A 15887-nucleotide genomic window follows, 5' to 3' on the forward strand; every position below is an offset into this window, starting at 1 on the left:
AAGGACATCTTGATCCATGTCCCTGCCATAGACAGGGACACCTTCACTAGAACAGGTTACTCCAGCCCTGCCTTGAACATCTCTTGGATAAGGAGTCCACAGCCTCTCTGAACAACACACTTCATTCATTCCATCACCCAGTCCCTCTTCCTGCACTCATTTTAACATTCCAGGTCATTTATAAACCCCTTTAACAGAAAAGGGAGCAGCTGAATTGACACCATGCTCCAGAATGCAGCACAATGAACACCAAATAACTTCTGGCCACAACTAGGTAAACATTTGTACTTGTTCTTTTTCTGTTCTTTCCAAAGAGGTTCAAGGTATGAAATCCTGGATCTGCAGGACCTATTACAAAAGTCACTCCCTGTTAGGTAATCACACACACAGGGCTGTGCTAAGAGACCATTCAGCACTGGTGTGTCAGTGCATCTGTCCATCTACAGCTCCACTCTTGGGATGAAGGCTGCTATCAAAAATCCCTGGCTAATATAACCTTGTAATCTCAACACATGATTACATGTGAATAGTTCAGAAAGCCTGACTTTCCAAAAAACATATCTAGCACTCTCACTGTTTTCTAGTTTTTGTCTCTCAAGCAGCACAAGTTGTCTGAAAACAGAAACAACAGTAACACCTAGAAAGCTGCAGGTGCAAACTCCTGATCAATGGGAGCCAGTCAGTAACATGATGTAGGACTGGACAATTTACATCACTCCTGCTATCTGGAAGTGCTTGAATTAAGAATTTACAGTCATTCAAATGTGTTGTTTCTGATACTTTGTCAACAGAAAAGCACAGTTTCAATTTCCAGAGAGTTGCCTGTACATAACATATTGTGTTTGATTTTTATCACTAAGGAAATTGTTAAATGAAGGGCAGTAATTTCAATTGAGTCATATCTCTGAGTAGCATCATATTTCCCTCAGCAAACAGCTCAGATACAGTGACATACCTGATTCTGGCTGCCATTTGATTGGGAAAGCAGCCACTGCTTTCACATTTGTCCTTAGATGAATTTTATCAAAACAGAGCAAACACAACTCTGTTGGCTGAAATCAGTAGATCTCAACATTTGCATTATGGAGTCATCACTAATGGAATTACTATGGTTGGAAAAGACCTTTAAGATCACCAAGTTCCTTTACAATGGCAGCTCCTCTGCCACACTGCTAATGAAAGCAGATTTGGCCTGGCCACACACACACACAGAAGCCCTGCAGGGCAAGGCAATCAGCCTCTGCTTTCACACCAAAATGACTCCTTAATCCAAGCCTTAAAGGTAAAGACCCTTATGCAGAATCCCTGCTCCCACTTTCTCCCCTGGCTGGGCTGAGTGAGGAGTCTCTGGGGGCTGGATGGAAGGACAGACAGGTGCTGCTGGTGTCTGACCTGTTGACGTGCTGCTCTCGCCGCAGGCTGTTCATGGCTGTGAGATCCTTCTGGCAGATCTGACAGAAGAACAAACCTGCATCCTCCAGGCTTGCCAGGCCTTCCTGCTTGGATTCCTGCTGGAGAGCCAAAGCCAGAGCACTGTCGTGTTCCACGGATGGGAGATGCTGGGTATCTGGCAAAGAAGGCAGAGATGATGTGAGATGGAAAACTAAATCCTCTATGGAAGGTGAGAAACTGCTACACTTGTCATTATTAAACCAGACACACAAAAATTCATTGCAATCTTTCCCTTGCATCTTCACACCTGATCTCCACCAGGAAAGGTACAACCTGCTCCCTTCAAACACTCCAAGACTGGACCAGCCCAGGAGCAGGAGGTGACAATTTGCTCCCAGTGCATCACATGTCAGGGACAATGAAGGGACAGTTTTGGCTGAAGTTTCTGTGGAAAATAGGGAATTTTGTACATCAAATAACACAGCAGATTTTCATGTCCATACAGAACCAACAGGGACTTGATCTATAAAGAACCAAGCAGAGTAAATTTGTTGTGAATTCCATTTATCAACACAGAACATATCACCTTAGAGAGTGCTTGGATGGGGCTACCTAAGAGCTGCCTGACACTGCCCCAAGGGAAGGATGACCAAGTTCACTGATCCTGTTGGAATTTCCACCTGTTTCCAAAAAAGACAATTATTCCTTTAGAATTTACATGAGGTTAATTCAGCCTTAGAGAAGAGCTGGGAAAAAAGTATGGATAATCCTTTAACAAAGTTTTCTCAGAGATCTGGAGTGATTTGCACAGCAAGCCACTAGGCCAGCAAGGAACAAAGCCCTGGGATCCAGGACTGCTCCTGAGGCAACCATTCTCACCAGGCACTCATTCTGCACACAGCAGAGCCAAGAGGAGACACGTACCATCCTCAGGAGGCTCCTGCTCCTGGCTCCTGGCAGGGAAATCCCAGCTGGCTGCAGCCTTTGGCACGCTCCCATCTGAGCTGTGCTTCAGCTGCTCGGGTGCCACCCTCTTGAACTGCTGCATTCTCTCCACCACCAGCTCTGCCACTCTCACCTTGGGGGTGGGTGAGGAGCAGGATCCTGGAGGAGCAGCAGGAAGGAAGGGGAAGGTAGTCTGGGAACAGCCACTTGGAGGATTTACTAGAGAGGGAGAAAACACCACTTTTAGCAGGCAGTTTTAAAGACACTGAGCTGCTGGGAGGCCCCTCCCTGCCAGCAGCCTGGGCCAGGCTCAGTTCTGCAACAGCCACTCTTGGAGAAGTGAACAATTTGTGTAGCCACAGTAACAACACTGGGGTTCTGTGCTACAGGGGCATTTAGAGACTTTTGGAATCCTTTTATAGGCAGGAATATTAAGGAAGCCTTGCATGGTCTCCAGCAGGGACATGGAAGGCTGTCCCACAGCTCTGCTCTCCCAGCATTCCCACCACACAATGTCCCATTCCTGACTGACCCAATTTATCATTTTAAGGACTTCCACCACTGGTGACTGCATTGTGGCCATCATGTGTAACAGCTACTGAAGGACTAATCCTTTATGAATTAATCCAACACCTTTTTTTACTCATTCATATTTTTGCCCTTGAAAACATCCAGTGAGGGATGTCACCACACAATGAAGCACTGAGTGAAAAAGCAAAAAGCACCACAATATACTCTGAGCTTGCTTCTAGATGATCTGAGAGTACTTTTCTCAGCTCTGATACTGCAGAAAACAGTAAATAACCACTGGCCAATTAATCACTTTGTACCAAGGCTTCACCCTGCTGAGGGACACACTGCTAGGTTAAACCTGTGTAAGGTACAAACCATCCAACAGTGCTGCTGCATCCCCTCTGGATGGATTTCTCAGAACCTTCCCTGAGCTACAGAGTCCTCCCAGTCCTTGCCTATCTTCTGTTTGAACTGTTCAGGGTCACTTACCTGCCAGAGACCTCTGGCTACCCTCAGAGGTCCCTGTGCTCAGCTGGCTGGCAGGGAGAGGGCTCCTTGCTCCATCCCCCTGTGCAGTCTCACCACTACAGGCTGCAGCATCCCCATCTTCTTCATGCACCAATGTCTGCTCCTTTGGACCCAGATTTTGAAGGAAGTTTTTCTCCTTCACTGCTGGTGAGTGATGATGGGTTTGGCTCTTAGCAGCAGCTTTGCCTCTTCTCAATTTGCTTCGTGTTGTGGCGCTCTTTGGCCTGTTCTGACCCCTCTTTGTTGCCTCAGCATCCCCAGCCTTTTTCTTTGCCCCACTCAAAATATTTGCCCACAACTCTTTAAAATCATTGTCCTGTTCATCCATTGGCTTTCCAGGAACACTGTGAGGACTGGAGGGCAGGGGGGAAGCACCAGAATCAGTTCAGATTTGCATCAGCCCTTCCAGCACCTCAGAGATGTCCATTCTCCAGATTCCAGTGAGGTCACCAGACAGAGTGGGCACTTCCAACAGTTCATTCTTCCACACTTCATTCACATTCAGCAGAGCATGTTTTCTCTCCAAGGACCTCACCTGCTTTCACAAGCTGGTTCTTCAGAAGACTCTGGATTATAAATTAGGCACCTCAGTTTGTGCAGAGCACGTGTAGGATCATCATGCTAAGGTACAGAGCTTCAGAGAGACACTTAAGAAAGCCCTTAAACAAAGAAACAAAAGCAGGTGGTCATGCATGGTGGTACAGGCAGATGCACTGTGGGACAAGGTGTAAATTGCTGAAGGAGAAGAGAATTTGCATGAAATACTAAGATTAGAAACAGCACATATTGACCCCAAAGAGTGTCCCTATAACTGTACTACAGACATGCCAAGCCATATCAGCAAAGGAGAGGAGAGACTTTAAAACAGCTATCTGATATGGGGTAGGGTTTTGTCTTGGAGCTCTGGATTCAGACAGTCCTTCTGTTATACAACATTCCTACTTATATATATTATAACATATACTTATATATATACACTTATATATACTTATATAGCACAAGACCAGCAAATGCAGCAGGGAAAAACTCCCTCCTTCAGCTCATGCAGTGATTCTGGAGTGTTGAACACTTTGAGACACTGCAGTTTCAGAGAAGAGAGCCCAACCTCATTTGGAAATGTAAATAAATGGAGTTTCTGGCACTTCAGAAGGGGTTTTAAGACAAGTCAGAGAACAATTCCACTAAACACATTCACCTTTTCTCTCCTCTTACTTCCACTGTTGCTCACTTAGGATTAGCTCTCCTGTTCCTGCTGAATTCTTCCCCTGAGTACTCAATAAACCACAGCACTGATCATGTTTCCCAAACTGCTGTCACATATATGAGGTAAACAGACTACATAAATGGTATTTTTAAATGAATTTCTTAATCTTTTCAGCTACAGCAAGAACAGCAGTACTAGGCAGGGATTACCTGGAACAGCATTGGGTACAGTGTCCAGATGGAAATGCCATCAACATTAAAACTAGAGCTCTATTCTTACATGTTTTCTTTGTCCCCTTCTTCCTAGTCCTGAGTTCATGATGGTTCTGGCTATTTTACCAGGGGCTTTTATTGCTCCCAAAACCTCCTTCTTTCAAACCTAAAGCAGAGTGTTTCACTTGGAATGGCAGCAGCTGTGGTCCAGTTACTCCAGTAAAGCTCTGGGCACAGAAGGACTCAAAAAGCAGGAAAAACACATGGGGGATTGTTTTCTCAAATGGCTTGGCTGCAGACATGAGAGGCTGAGGAATGCTGGTTACACACTTCTATGGGTCAGCCTTTCCTATAAGCAATTACAGATGTTAATGGATTTATTTATTTTAAGCTCAGGCTCCCAGACCTGCAGAGGATTTTGCTGTGAATCTTGGAGTGATTTTCTGTTAGAAACAAAGGCTTTATGTAGCCAGTTCATAAATTTCCTTTTTCTGGACAGAACACTGGGGTAGTTATAACTGTAAATTGACAATTTTCTTGTAAGGAGGAGACAGCATGTGGAGAAGTCCCAAATCTCACATCCTACATGGCTTTAAATACCTCAGTACATCTGTACTGCTGGATTATTTATGGTGAGTTCCTGATATTAAACTTTGAAACAGAGCAGCACTTTAGCATTTGCTATCAATGTTCAGTGTCCCAGGCAGATCAGATCAAACCTCTGATGCAAAACTAAGAATTTATCTGTATTACTGCTCCCTTTCCAGACCTCCAGGTTCCTACTCTGTTCAACATCTCAGTATTTCTGAAGTTGCTGCTATTGCTGCCCCTAATAACCAGCTTTGGCACCAGTTTATTGAGCTCAAAAAGTAATGGTTTTGAAAGTCATTTCTTTCAGTGTAACATTCAATTCATTTTGGATGTTTTTAAGACTCAACAAATCATAAATAAAATAATCAGCAGCACTTACCTGTTCACTGAGATGCCAAATCTATAGCCCAGCTGTGCCCTTTAAGCAAACCTGGATCAGCAAAATGGTACAAAGCAGGACCAGCAAGGATGAAAGATAGAACCTGGTAAATCAAGGGAAAAGGATGGATTTAGTGTATTTTGAAATGACTGCTCTTGATGATCCTTTGCACCATTTCAATAGGCTCCTGATGGGAGCCTACAAAAAAGATGGAGAGGGACTTTGGACAAGGGCCTGAAGTGACAGCACAAGGGGCAATGGCTCCCCACTGTAGGGAGTAGGAGTAGATGGGATATGGGGAAGGAAATCTGCCCTGGGAGGGTGGTGAGGGCCTGGCACAGGCTGCCCCATCCCTGGAAGTGTTCCAGGCCAGGCTGGACAGGGCTTGGAGCAATCTGGAACAGTGGAAGGTGTCCCAGTCCAGAGCAGGGGGGTGGAACTGGATGATCCTAAAGTCCCTTCCAACTCAAATTATTCTGTAATTCTATGATTTAAAAGTATGCACCTACTACATACCTTTAACTTACTGCCTTGCAATTACTTAGTTAAATCATAAAACCCTTAAAAAGCCCCAAACAGCTAAAACATCTGCTACCCTCCCACATTTCAGAGCAGCCTCTCTTTTAACCCCTGCAAACATTTTTCCACCAGCAGCCCAACTTGACATGCTCTCAAACACACAACATTTGGGCCTGCTCCCTTGCTGCTTTACACTGTCTGTGTGTTCCAGGAACCATTCTGCTGCCATTTCAGCCTCCAAGAACATGTCACCACCGTGGCTACAACAGCCCATCAGTGCTGGGCAGGCCTCCACAGCTTGCACACAGCAGAAACCTTCTCCCCTCCTGAGCACCACAGCACATCTGCTCCTCAATCCCTCTCATCTTGAAAGAAAAATTCACTTTATTCTTCCAAAACCAGGAAAGCACCTTGCAAGCAATCTCCTGTATTTCACCAGAAATGCTAAGGGAAATGGGATTAATTAACATTAGAAAGTGAGGCAAAACCAAAACCTGAATTATTGTCTGAGGTCCTCAGCACAGAAAGGATGTGGACCTGCTGGAGTGAGTCCAAAGGAAGGCACCTTTCCACCCCAGCCCTCCCTCCAGCTTCACCTGTGTTCAGAAATCAGCTGATTGCCAGGGCCTGGATGACCCACACTAATTACAGAGGGCTGGCAGCAGCAGGATGATGGGAGGCACCACTTGGGCTGGCACTGGAACTTTCATCACCTTCTTCTCCTTTGGTGGAAGCTGCAGCCAAAGATCTGAGGGTTAGTGATAAAACTTCCAGTCAAGTCAGACCAAACACTGCAAGAGGGAAGAATTTCTGCAGGTGTTTTTTCTGGCAGCCACACCAGAAGGTCTCTAGGGATTCCTCCAGACCAAATTTTGTAACAAAAAAATCTTCCTGCTGGTTCCTGATGGAGAAGAACCTACATGTCAATGGTGTGAAAAAGCACATTATCCTCCAGCCTTTTATGGATTCTTCACTAGAGCCTGTTTTCTGCACTAACCAACAGCTTTATCACTGCTTTAGAAAGACATGACACTGTATCTGTACAGTGCAGGGTCTCTGAGGCTGCAAAAGTGCAAAAATTTAACACTGAGGACAACAGGGCTTGTTCTGTGAGGAGAGAACAGATGTAAGTGCAAAACATGAATCCAAAGAGGTACAACTCTCTTGTCCTGGTCTCTGCCAGCTTCCCTGTAAAAAGGTACCAAAACCAGACGTGGAAAATAGGAAATGAGAAATTAATTCAAGTTTCTATAGAAAGGGAATGCTAGGTAGGAAAATCATCCTGAGATTGCAGGGATCTTAGCAGGGATCAGCAGCAGTGTCCATCTGGCACCACCCACTCCCATATCTGATATCCTTCAGTCCTCACATTCCTGTTCAGGGCTACACCTCCCCCTGCCAGCACCCTGCTCATGTGGCAAAGCATTTCAAAGCATTTCACAGGCACCAAAAAAATCCATCACACTCCAGACAGAATTTCAAATCATTACTTACACAACAAAGTGTCCCTCTACCAACACGTCCCCAGAATAGAAAATTCACTTTATATCTCCTCTGGAAGGATAAAGGGGAAGTGAAGAGAAAAATAAAAACCAACGGTCACTCAAATGCTCCTGGTTGTATGCAAACACAGCAGCACATAAATCACAGAGAGAAGCAGCTGGTGATGCAAAAATCAAATTGGTTTGACTGAAAACAACAAGGTATTAATTTAAAGAGAATAATACAATTGATTTCAAGGACTGAATAAAACCACTTTGGTAGAGGCCCCAAAACTCAATAAAGAGAAAAATACTTGATAAAAACTCACTTGGTTTTCAGAGAAGGAAAAGTAATCAGAGTGATAATAAAAACAAAGATGTAAAATATTATCATGGTGATGGAATTGGATTCTGAATATAAACAATGCAATGTATTAAAACCAGGAGGTAAAATCACCTTGTCAGAAAAAGTTAAGGACTTTCAAAAAAGACCTTTTTTGGTGTACATGAAAAACCTACCAAGGCCACTCCATCAAACTGTGGAACTGTTAATCCTGCAAATACTAAATGTTTCCATAATACCCACCCCCTGATGGTGCTGAAAGCAGCTATTTTAGGAGCAATCCAAAGCACACTGAAATGCAGCTGCTGAAGGTGTTTCTGTCAACAGAATCAGATCATTTGCAAGCAGAAGTCAGTGTGATTTTTCAAAAAGGACAATTAGGGAAGTAAACACCCATCCTGCACACTGAGCTAAACACTAGGCTGATCAAGAAAGGGCTTATATGGGAATTGATGAATAAAGAGGGATAATAAAATTCAACCAAATCAACACAGTTTATAAAAAGCCAGACCTACATTCAGCTAATAACAAGAGCTCTCTGTGTCATCAGAGGGATAATTCTTCTATAAACCACTAAAGGAGTGTCAAGGGACAAAATGATTAATTAAAATCCAACAAAATCAATACAAGGCATTTAAAATTATTCCAGTGCAGCTAAATAAGTTTCCAAATGCAGCTGCAAACAGCTGCCACTTATGTTTCTAGTGCCACCCCACAGAGATTAACTCTCTGCCTGTCCTGTTTTTCTGTTCTTTACCTTAGGAACTGAGCTGGGAGAGACCCCAACCACCAGGATCAAGCTGCCAAGAAAGGGAACCCCTGGACAGCCCATCATTCTGCCAAACCTCAGTGTGGCCTTGTCCCAGGTGCCTGATCCACTCCAACAGGGGTAACTGTGACCATGTCAACCAGTTCTGCTGTTTTGTAGATCAAGAGTGGAGCAGTGATATTTGTGGCAAGAGGATGAACTGAATAATTAATGCAAAAGTGAAAATAGAGCCAAGTAAGAACACTCCCATGTTAAACATTCAAGCTATTCCTCTCCAAGAAGGCAGTGTTATTCTGAAGTGCACATTCTCTCAAAACAAGGGCAGTTCTACTGATTTTTTTCCCAAAAATCTTATCTTCTCAGTTGTGATTATGTTGAAACCAAATATTGGGGAAAATTTAACAAAGTATCTTGATTTCTCTAAAACAGGAGGATGCTCTCTTTGAAAAGGTGACCAAACTCATCATGGATTTCTTTAGGTGACCTGCTAATGCATCTTTCACACTAACACTTCATTAATTCATAGCAATGAGTAACTTGTTCTCAGCTAAAATCACACACAAGAGCTACACTGAACCCCTCAACACTCTGCATGTAATGGAAATTGACCCAGTGGAAAAGCAAAGTCAAAAGAACTTCAGGTCCATTTTCTTCCAAATGTAAAGCTTATGGTAACAATTCTTTGTGTTTTCAGTTTGCCTCTGACACACCTTTACTGCTGTCCAGGTAACTGTTCTCATCCAAGCACCAAAATCAAAGGGCAAAGAAGGCACCAGGACAGGAAGAACAGTATACAAAACCCAAGCACATAAGGGGGTTTTTTTGTAGACAAAATCCAGTTTGTGATTTTTGAGAGCTCTTAGAGAGCCAACAGACTGAGCAACAGCCAATGGCACTGCCTTTAGGCTTTACTGGAGTCAAACTGGTTTTGCCCAGCTGTAATTTTGGCTTTATCTAAAATCTGCATGGTTAAAATAAACACCTGTGTGTCTGCAGGTTTAGGGACCAAGTGTTGTCAGTACAGCAGCTGACACTGCCTCCCTTCAAGGCAGGCCCACATCACAGAATCATGGAATGGTGGGGATGGAAATCACCTTAAAGCTCATCCCATCCTCACCCCCTGCCATGGCAGGGACACCTTCCACTGTCCCAGGCTGCTCCAAGCCCTGCCCAGCCTGGCCTTGGGCACTGCCAGGGATCCAGGGGCAGCCCCAGCTGCTCTGGGCACCCTGTGCCAGGGCCTGCCACCCTCACAGGGAACAATTTCTCCTCAAAATCCCATCCAACCCTGCCCTGTGGTGAGCCATTCCCCCTTGTGCTGTGGCTCCAGGCTCTTGTCCAGAGTCCCTCTTCACTCTCCTGAATTTGCTGCTCCGTGTGCCCCTGAGCCTGGAAACAACAGATAAAACTCTACGCTTCTTCACAAAGCAGCAACAAACGCGGAGAGAGAATTGCTTTCCCTGGTAACCCTGCCAGACAGAAGCTCGCTTTGAAGCTGGGCCCGTTAACGTTTCCAGGGAATCCTGCCGGCTGGCAGTGGGAGAGCTGCTCGGATCCCTGGCGCCCTCTCTCCTTACCCTCAGCAGCTCTGCCCCTGCTTTGTGCCCGAATTTCTGCCTTTGATGCCAGCACCGAGGATGGAGCCGCATCCTCCAGCACCGTTTGTGCCCGGGCCCGCTCGGGGCCTGGGCTCCCCTCAGCCCCACAGGGACCGCCCCGTGCGCCCTGGAATGACGTCATGGGTGGCGTCCTTCCAATGACGTAATATCGGTGACGTAACGCCTGTGGTGAGGCCAGCCCCGCGTCCAACGCCACCCCCTCCCCGCCACCAGGTGGCGCCGCGTCGCGCTGAAAGCGCCGGCGTCATGACGTCACTCCCGCCCGCCCGCCCGCCCGCCTGCCGCCGTTGGGAGCGCTTCCCTCCCGCCCGCCTGCCCCAGCCCGGGCAGGGCCTGCCGCCGCGGCCCGGCCGCCCACCCACCTGTCCGCGCCCCGGGCCGGCGGCCCTGCCCGCGCTCCGCCGCCACGGCGGGGAGCCCCGGTGCACGGCCGGAGCGCATGCGCGGGGCTCCAGCAGCGGTGCTCGGCTCGCGGCGGGCGCGGCGCGGTGCGCATGCGCAGGCCCGGCCCGCGGGACGTTGACAGGGCCCTCACGCTGCCCGCGCATGCGCACCGCCTTCCCGCCATCGGTTGTCGTAGGGACCGTTCCCGCCCGCCCCCACCTTCCATGCCCCTCACGGGGCCGGGGGCTCCTCCCGTCCTGGCGGCGGGGCCGAAGGCGCCGGGACGCTGCCGCTCGTCGCTCTCGGAGAACAGCCTCAGCCTCTCTCCGACGGGGTGGCGTGTCTATTGAGGCGAACCTAGCACGAAGCGGGCGGGCCGGGCCACCGGCGGCGGCCCCGTCACCATGTTCCCCCTCACGGCCCCAACGAGCCCGGCGGGGACGTTAAGTAAGAACATGGAGGGCGTTTGGTCGAGTCCTTGGCACCGCCTGTCACTGAGGCGAATGGCCAGAACACCACCGAAAGAGGAGAGCATATGGTACGGCACGGCTCGTTTGTATTTTTAAGGAGTTCCAATATATAGAAATCAAGCTATCTATAAAAATATAATTTTTAAGTAGGGAGAGAAATGTACACCACTTGCTCGTGAGCACGAAACTAACATTTAAAATCACTCCACGTTAAAACCTCAGGCACACTTGGGCCGGCTGTGCAGCTGCAGCTGAAGCCCATTACAATTGTAATGTTTTGGGGCTGTAATCAAAGCTGTGCTGCTCATGTGGAAATTGATGGAAACATTGAAATTTCACGGTGAGCAGTGGCATAACTCAAGCTGTTCTGTCAAAAGAGCATTGCCTTTTTTTTTTTTTTGGTACTTTTTTCTGCCTGGAGTTGAGCAGGAAAACAAGTGCTCTACTCACTACATTTAGCTTCTCAGGGCTCAGGATCCTCAGTGAGTATCACCTTGGAGTCAGGATAAACAATAATTTCCTCCAAATCATTGGCTAATTGTAGCCAGAGGTTTGCAGGTATAAAATCACCTCAGATCACCTCAGATGGGGTGGGAGGGTTCATGTGCTGGATCTGCATTTTGAATGTGTGATTGAAATTAGGATTTCAGTGTTGAAATCAGAACTTCTTTCTCAATGCTCAGTGTGGCTCTGGCAAGAACCAAAATCACTCCTGAGCAGCACTTCCTAAGAGGCCAGGAGGCAGAGGAAAGAGGTTTAGTGGTACACAGAACATGCAGGAGCTTGAAAACATCAAGGCAGGCACTTCAGTAATAACTACAAATCAGTTCTAATGGTGAACAATGTGATGTCTCCTTTACACATAACATTGTCCCATAATTACATCTCACTCCATAATTTGACATCACCAAAAGAAACTGAGGCTGTCATGGCATTGCCTGTTTGGAAACTTTAAGAAAAAAGAATCAACTACAACTTTTAGAATGAAATAAGCTCTTGAGGCACTGTGAGTTTTTACTTCCAGCAAAGCAATTTAATTTTTAACCTGTCCAAACCATTTTAGCTGGAAACCCTTGAATTTTAAGCAAAGAATGGTTATTTTGGCAGAACTGAGGGGTGTATTTTCTGCATTGAATCTCCCCCAGAGGTTCAACATGTCCCTGTCAAAATTGATGAGAAGAAATCCTTTGGTTTGTGTCTTTCAACACTTCTGCTGGTTTATTCCAGTTCTTGCTCAAGTTGCTGCACTGGTGGGAATTGGGAGCCCTCAGAAGAAAATCCTGCAAGGACTTGCAAGTGCCCATTGCACAAACAGACTGAAAATACTCCAGTTCTGAACCAAGACACAGGAGCTACACCAAGGCACAAGAACATCTCCTTGCACAATGCCCTAAAGTGAACTCACAAGCACTCAAAAGCCAAGTGAATTGTGGTATTCCCAGTGAAGTGCATCCAAAAGCACTGGCATTAATGGTCCATCCTGGCCCCAAATGGCATCTATTTCACAGCACACTTCAAGGCCATTCCTAAAGGCACCAAGGACGTGGTTCTCTGGTCACAGTTTGTACCCAACATCACCTGGAGGATGCAGTGGCAGGTGCAGCAAGGAGAAGCAGCCCTCCCAAAATCAGGCTGCTGATCTGACTTGCACTCCCAATTTTTTAATAATTATCTTTTCTTCCCCCCCAAGGGAACTGCTCTATATCAGATAGGGCTCAGGGCTCCAGTGTTTTAGGCTCCAGAATGAAAATTTTGGTTTAATTTAATGTGTACTCACCCCTGAATTACAGCACTTGGGACACACTGAGAGAGGCAGGGGATTTACTGTCACCCTGGGGCTTTGGGTGTCTCTGCAGAAAACAACCATTATGAGACTTGTGAACATCATTGCTGACATGAAAAGGTTTTCAAAATAACTGCTAGAATTGGCTGTGCAGTGGGATTTATAGTAAATATTGTTATCTACATATCTATAGCACACCAATTACCTATTGCACAGAATGTGCATATTCATCCCCAGTGTGCTGCAGTCAGCATTGCTCAAAATTTCTGCTTCACTTTCTGCTCAGTTTAAGAGCAGATCCCCTGCTTTCTGTTAAGACTTGTAACACTGGTGGCTCTTTGGCATGTTCAGGTAAACTTTTTTAAACTTTTCATACAAATTGATTCGATCCAGGTCAGCAGTGATCACAGAAGCAGCCACCGAGGCCAATTGCAATGAGAAAGTTTTGGGTTTGCATCAATTTATTGTGTAAATCTCCCTTCTGGATGACAGCTCAGTGCAAACTCAGCACAGAGACTTGAAAGGGCCAAACAAAGAAAAATGCAGCATTTTCCTCAAGAGCAGCTTGGTTTGTTTTCCTCTCAAGTGTGAATTTTGGGATGGTACAGGCCACTGTATCCATCTCCTGTTGTAACCTGCCAGGAAAACAAGCCTGTTTCCATTCAGTAACTCACATGGCATGAGTTTGAGTGGTATAAACCAAAATCCATCTGGTTCTCCTGGGCAGTGAAATGAATTATCATTTCTAAGAAGAATCACCATCATTCAGCCAGGGCACTGGGCATTAAAGAATCTCTGACCACATTAAAACCACAGTTCCCATCTAAAACCCCTAACCCCTGTCCTTTGATTTCCTGAAGCATGGTGCAAGGTAGCTTTGAACACTTGTTTTATAAAATACCTGCTAAACTACTTGGGGCAGAACAAGTCCAGGGATTGAGGAACAAAACTGTAGCTGAATCTCCCTCTGCCTCCTGCCTCAGCTCTGACTGAGGATTCCTGGGATTCAGAGGATTTAATGTGGCCCAGTTCCACGAAGGACTGGTTTATTGATCTAGTTCTGGACTGGGTTTTAACCCCAGTTATGCCTCTTTTACTTGGGCTGCAGAAGGAGAACAAGCTCTGCTTGGCAGACTGGATGAACTGACCCCAAATCCCCTGCAGATCCTGCCATGGCATTTGGAATAACACTGGATGGATGTTTAATGCACAACTCATTACAATCCCTTTTGCTATGTGGATTTGAAATGAAAAGGAAACTACTTCTTTCCCTAATTTTTCATCTTTCCTGCCACTGTAAATAGATTTAACAATGAGACCATCAGGAATCTTTACAAATTTAAGTACTTACTGAAGCTTTTGGTCCCTGTGCTCCTGCCAGCTCTTCCATTTCAGCCAGGACTTAATGGCAGACTTTACTTATTCCCACTTGTTTGCACGTCAAACCAGTTCCAGGAGGGATGAGATGGGAAGGATTTTGTGACTTGCTAGAAGGAGCTCCAGGACCAAGGAACACTGTTTATCCTGGGAGAATGAGGAAATGATTGTCCAGGCAGAGAAAATCCTCCCCTGGGCTGGGCTGCATGGAACCACAGCATCAGCCATGGGAAGATGCAGGTGAAGTGTAAAGAGGGAGGTAACAGAGAAACAAAAGATGAATCTGAGAACAGAGGGAGAACAAATGACCTTTTTTTTCCCTTCCTGCTGATGAAATAAGAGGAAAACCCGTGTTTCACTCACTCCAGAAGCATCAGGAGGTGAGCAGTTCTGAGTAGAGACCAAGACAGATTTTAGCATCCTTTTCTTCCCAAACAATAGGGCAGAAAACCAGCTGGAAAGGACTTGGTACAGGATAGTTGCAATAAGCAGCCAAGCTTCCATAGATTCTCTGAAATCTCAGGAGTGTTTGAACCCAGGAGTTACTGGGAAACAACATGATTTCAATGGGCAGGGTTTGGGCAGACCTAGAACTGCCCTGGAAGAACTTTCAGCTGAGCAGGGTTGGGCAGAGCCCCTTGAAGGTGCTGTAAGTTTGTGTTTACTGCCTCATCCAAATCCATGTTTTTCATGCCTCTGGATCCTGGAGGGGTCTGTTTCACTTAGTGCTGGGATTCTGGAGTCCTGTGCTGTGTCCTGAATGCAGATTGACTGTGTTTCTTAAGGAAATCTATTTAAGCTCCATGGAGACCTTATTTGTACAGTAAGAATAATTCTGACTCAGTTCACAACAAGAGCAGGAGGATTAATTAATAACTGCAGAAGTGCTAAACATTATTAACGGCTCCCAAGTTTTCTTTTGGAAACAGTGGCCATTTCTTCCCATAATGTTTTAAACAGTTGCTGCTCAAGGAGCTTAGAGTGCAGATTCCTGGCTTGTGGTTTGTCCATAAATCACAGACCTGGAGCCTAGCCAAGACACTCTCGATGGTCTCAGCAGGAAGCCTGGACAAGAGAAAACTGTTCTGAGTCTGGCCCCTGATCCTCTTTATGGCCAGTCCACTTTCAACATCCCACAGCAGACATGAGAGGGATTCTGTCCAAGTCTGAGAGCACGAGCTCTCTGGAATGTCCTTTCAAACTGCATTTCACTCTCCATAAATATTTTCCATCTTCTGCCCTGGAGAATATAGGTTTGACTTCACAGCTGATGAGTCTGGGCAGGGCAGGAGAGGAAGCCATGCTGTTCATCACCAATGGCTTTTCAGCACACAGAGTTTAACTTGTAGTGAAAAATGAAGAACCCCCCACAAAACCC

General features: G+C 46.1%; 1 protein-coding gene across 8 annotated transcripts in view; it reads right to left on the reverse strand.

Annotated features, from left to right (window-relative positions):
• The window catches only part of SLX4 (SLX4 structure-specific endonuclease subunit), a 29007-nt gene extending 18021 nt beyond the window's left edge, over positions 1-10986 (reverse strand). For 3 of the 8 annotated variants that reach the window (XM_077186844.1, XM_077186843.1, XM_077186840.1), the window contains exons 1-5: positions 10858-10986; positions 5765-5867; positions 3340-4037; positions 2317-2556; positions 1393-1567 (exon numbers count right to left, since the gene is read on the reverse strand). In XM_077186844.1, the coding sequence (XP_077042959.1) occupies positions 1393-1567; positions 2317-2556; positions 3340-3706 (782 nt within the window). In that variant the 5' untranslated portion in view covers positions 3707-4037; positions 5765-5867; positions 10858-10986. Of the gene's footprint in view, positions 1-1392; positions 1568-2316; positions 2557-3339; positions 4038-5764; positions 5868-7777; positions 7838-10453; positions 10550-10857 lie in introns of those variants that run through there. The other 5 variants (XM_077186842.1, XM_054643768.2, XM_077186846.1 and 2 more) reach the window with 5 other exon arrangements.
• Positions 10987-15887: the final 4901 nt, after the last annotated feature.

This window comes from Agelaius phoeniceus, chromosome 16, assembly GCF_051311805.1.
Source record: "Agelaius phoeniceus isolate bAgePho1 chromosome 16, bAgePho1.hap1, whole genome shotgun sequence".
Classification (NCBI taxonomy): domain Eukaryota; kingdom Metazoa; phylum Chordata; class Aves; order Passeriformes; family Icteridae; genus Agelaius; species Agelaius phoeniceus.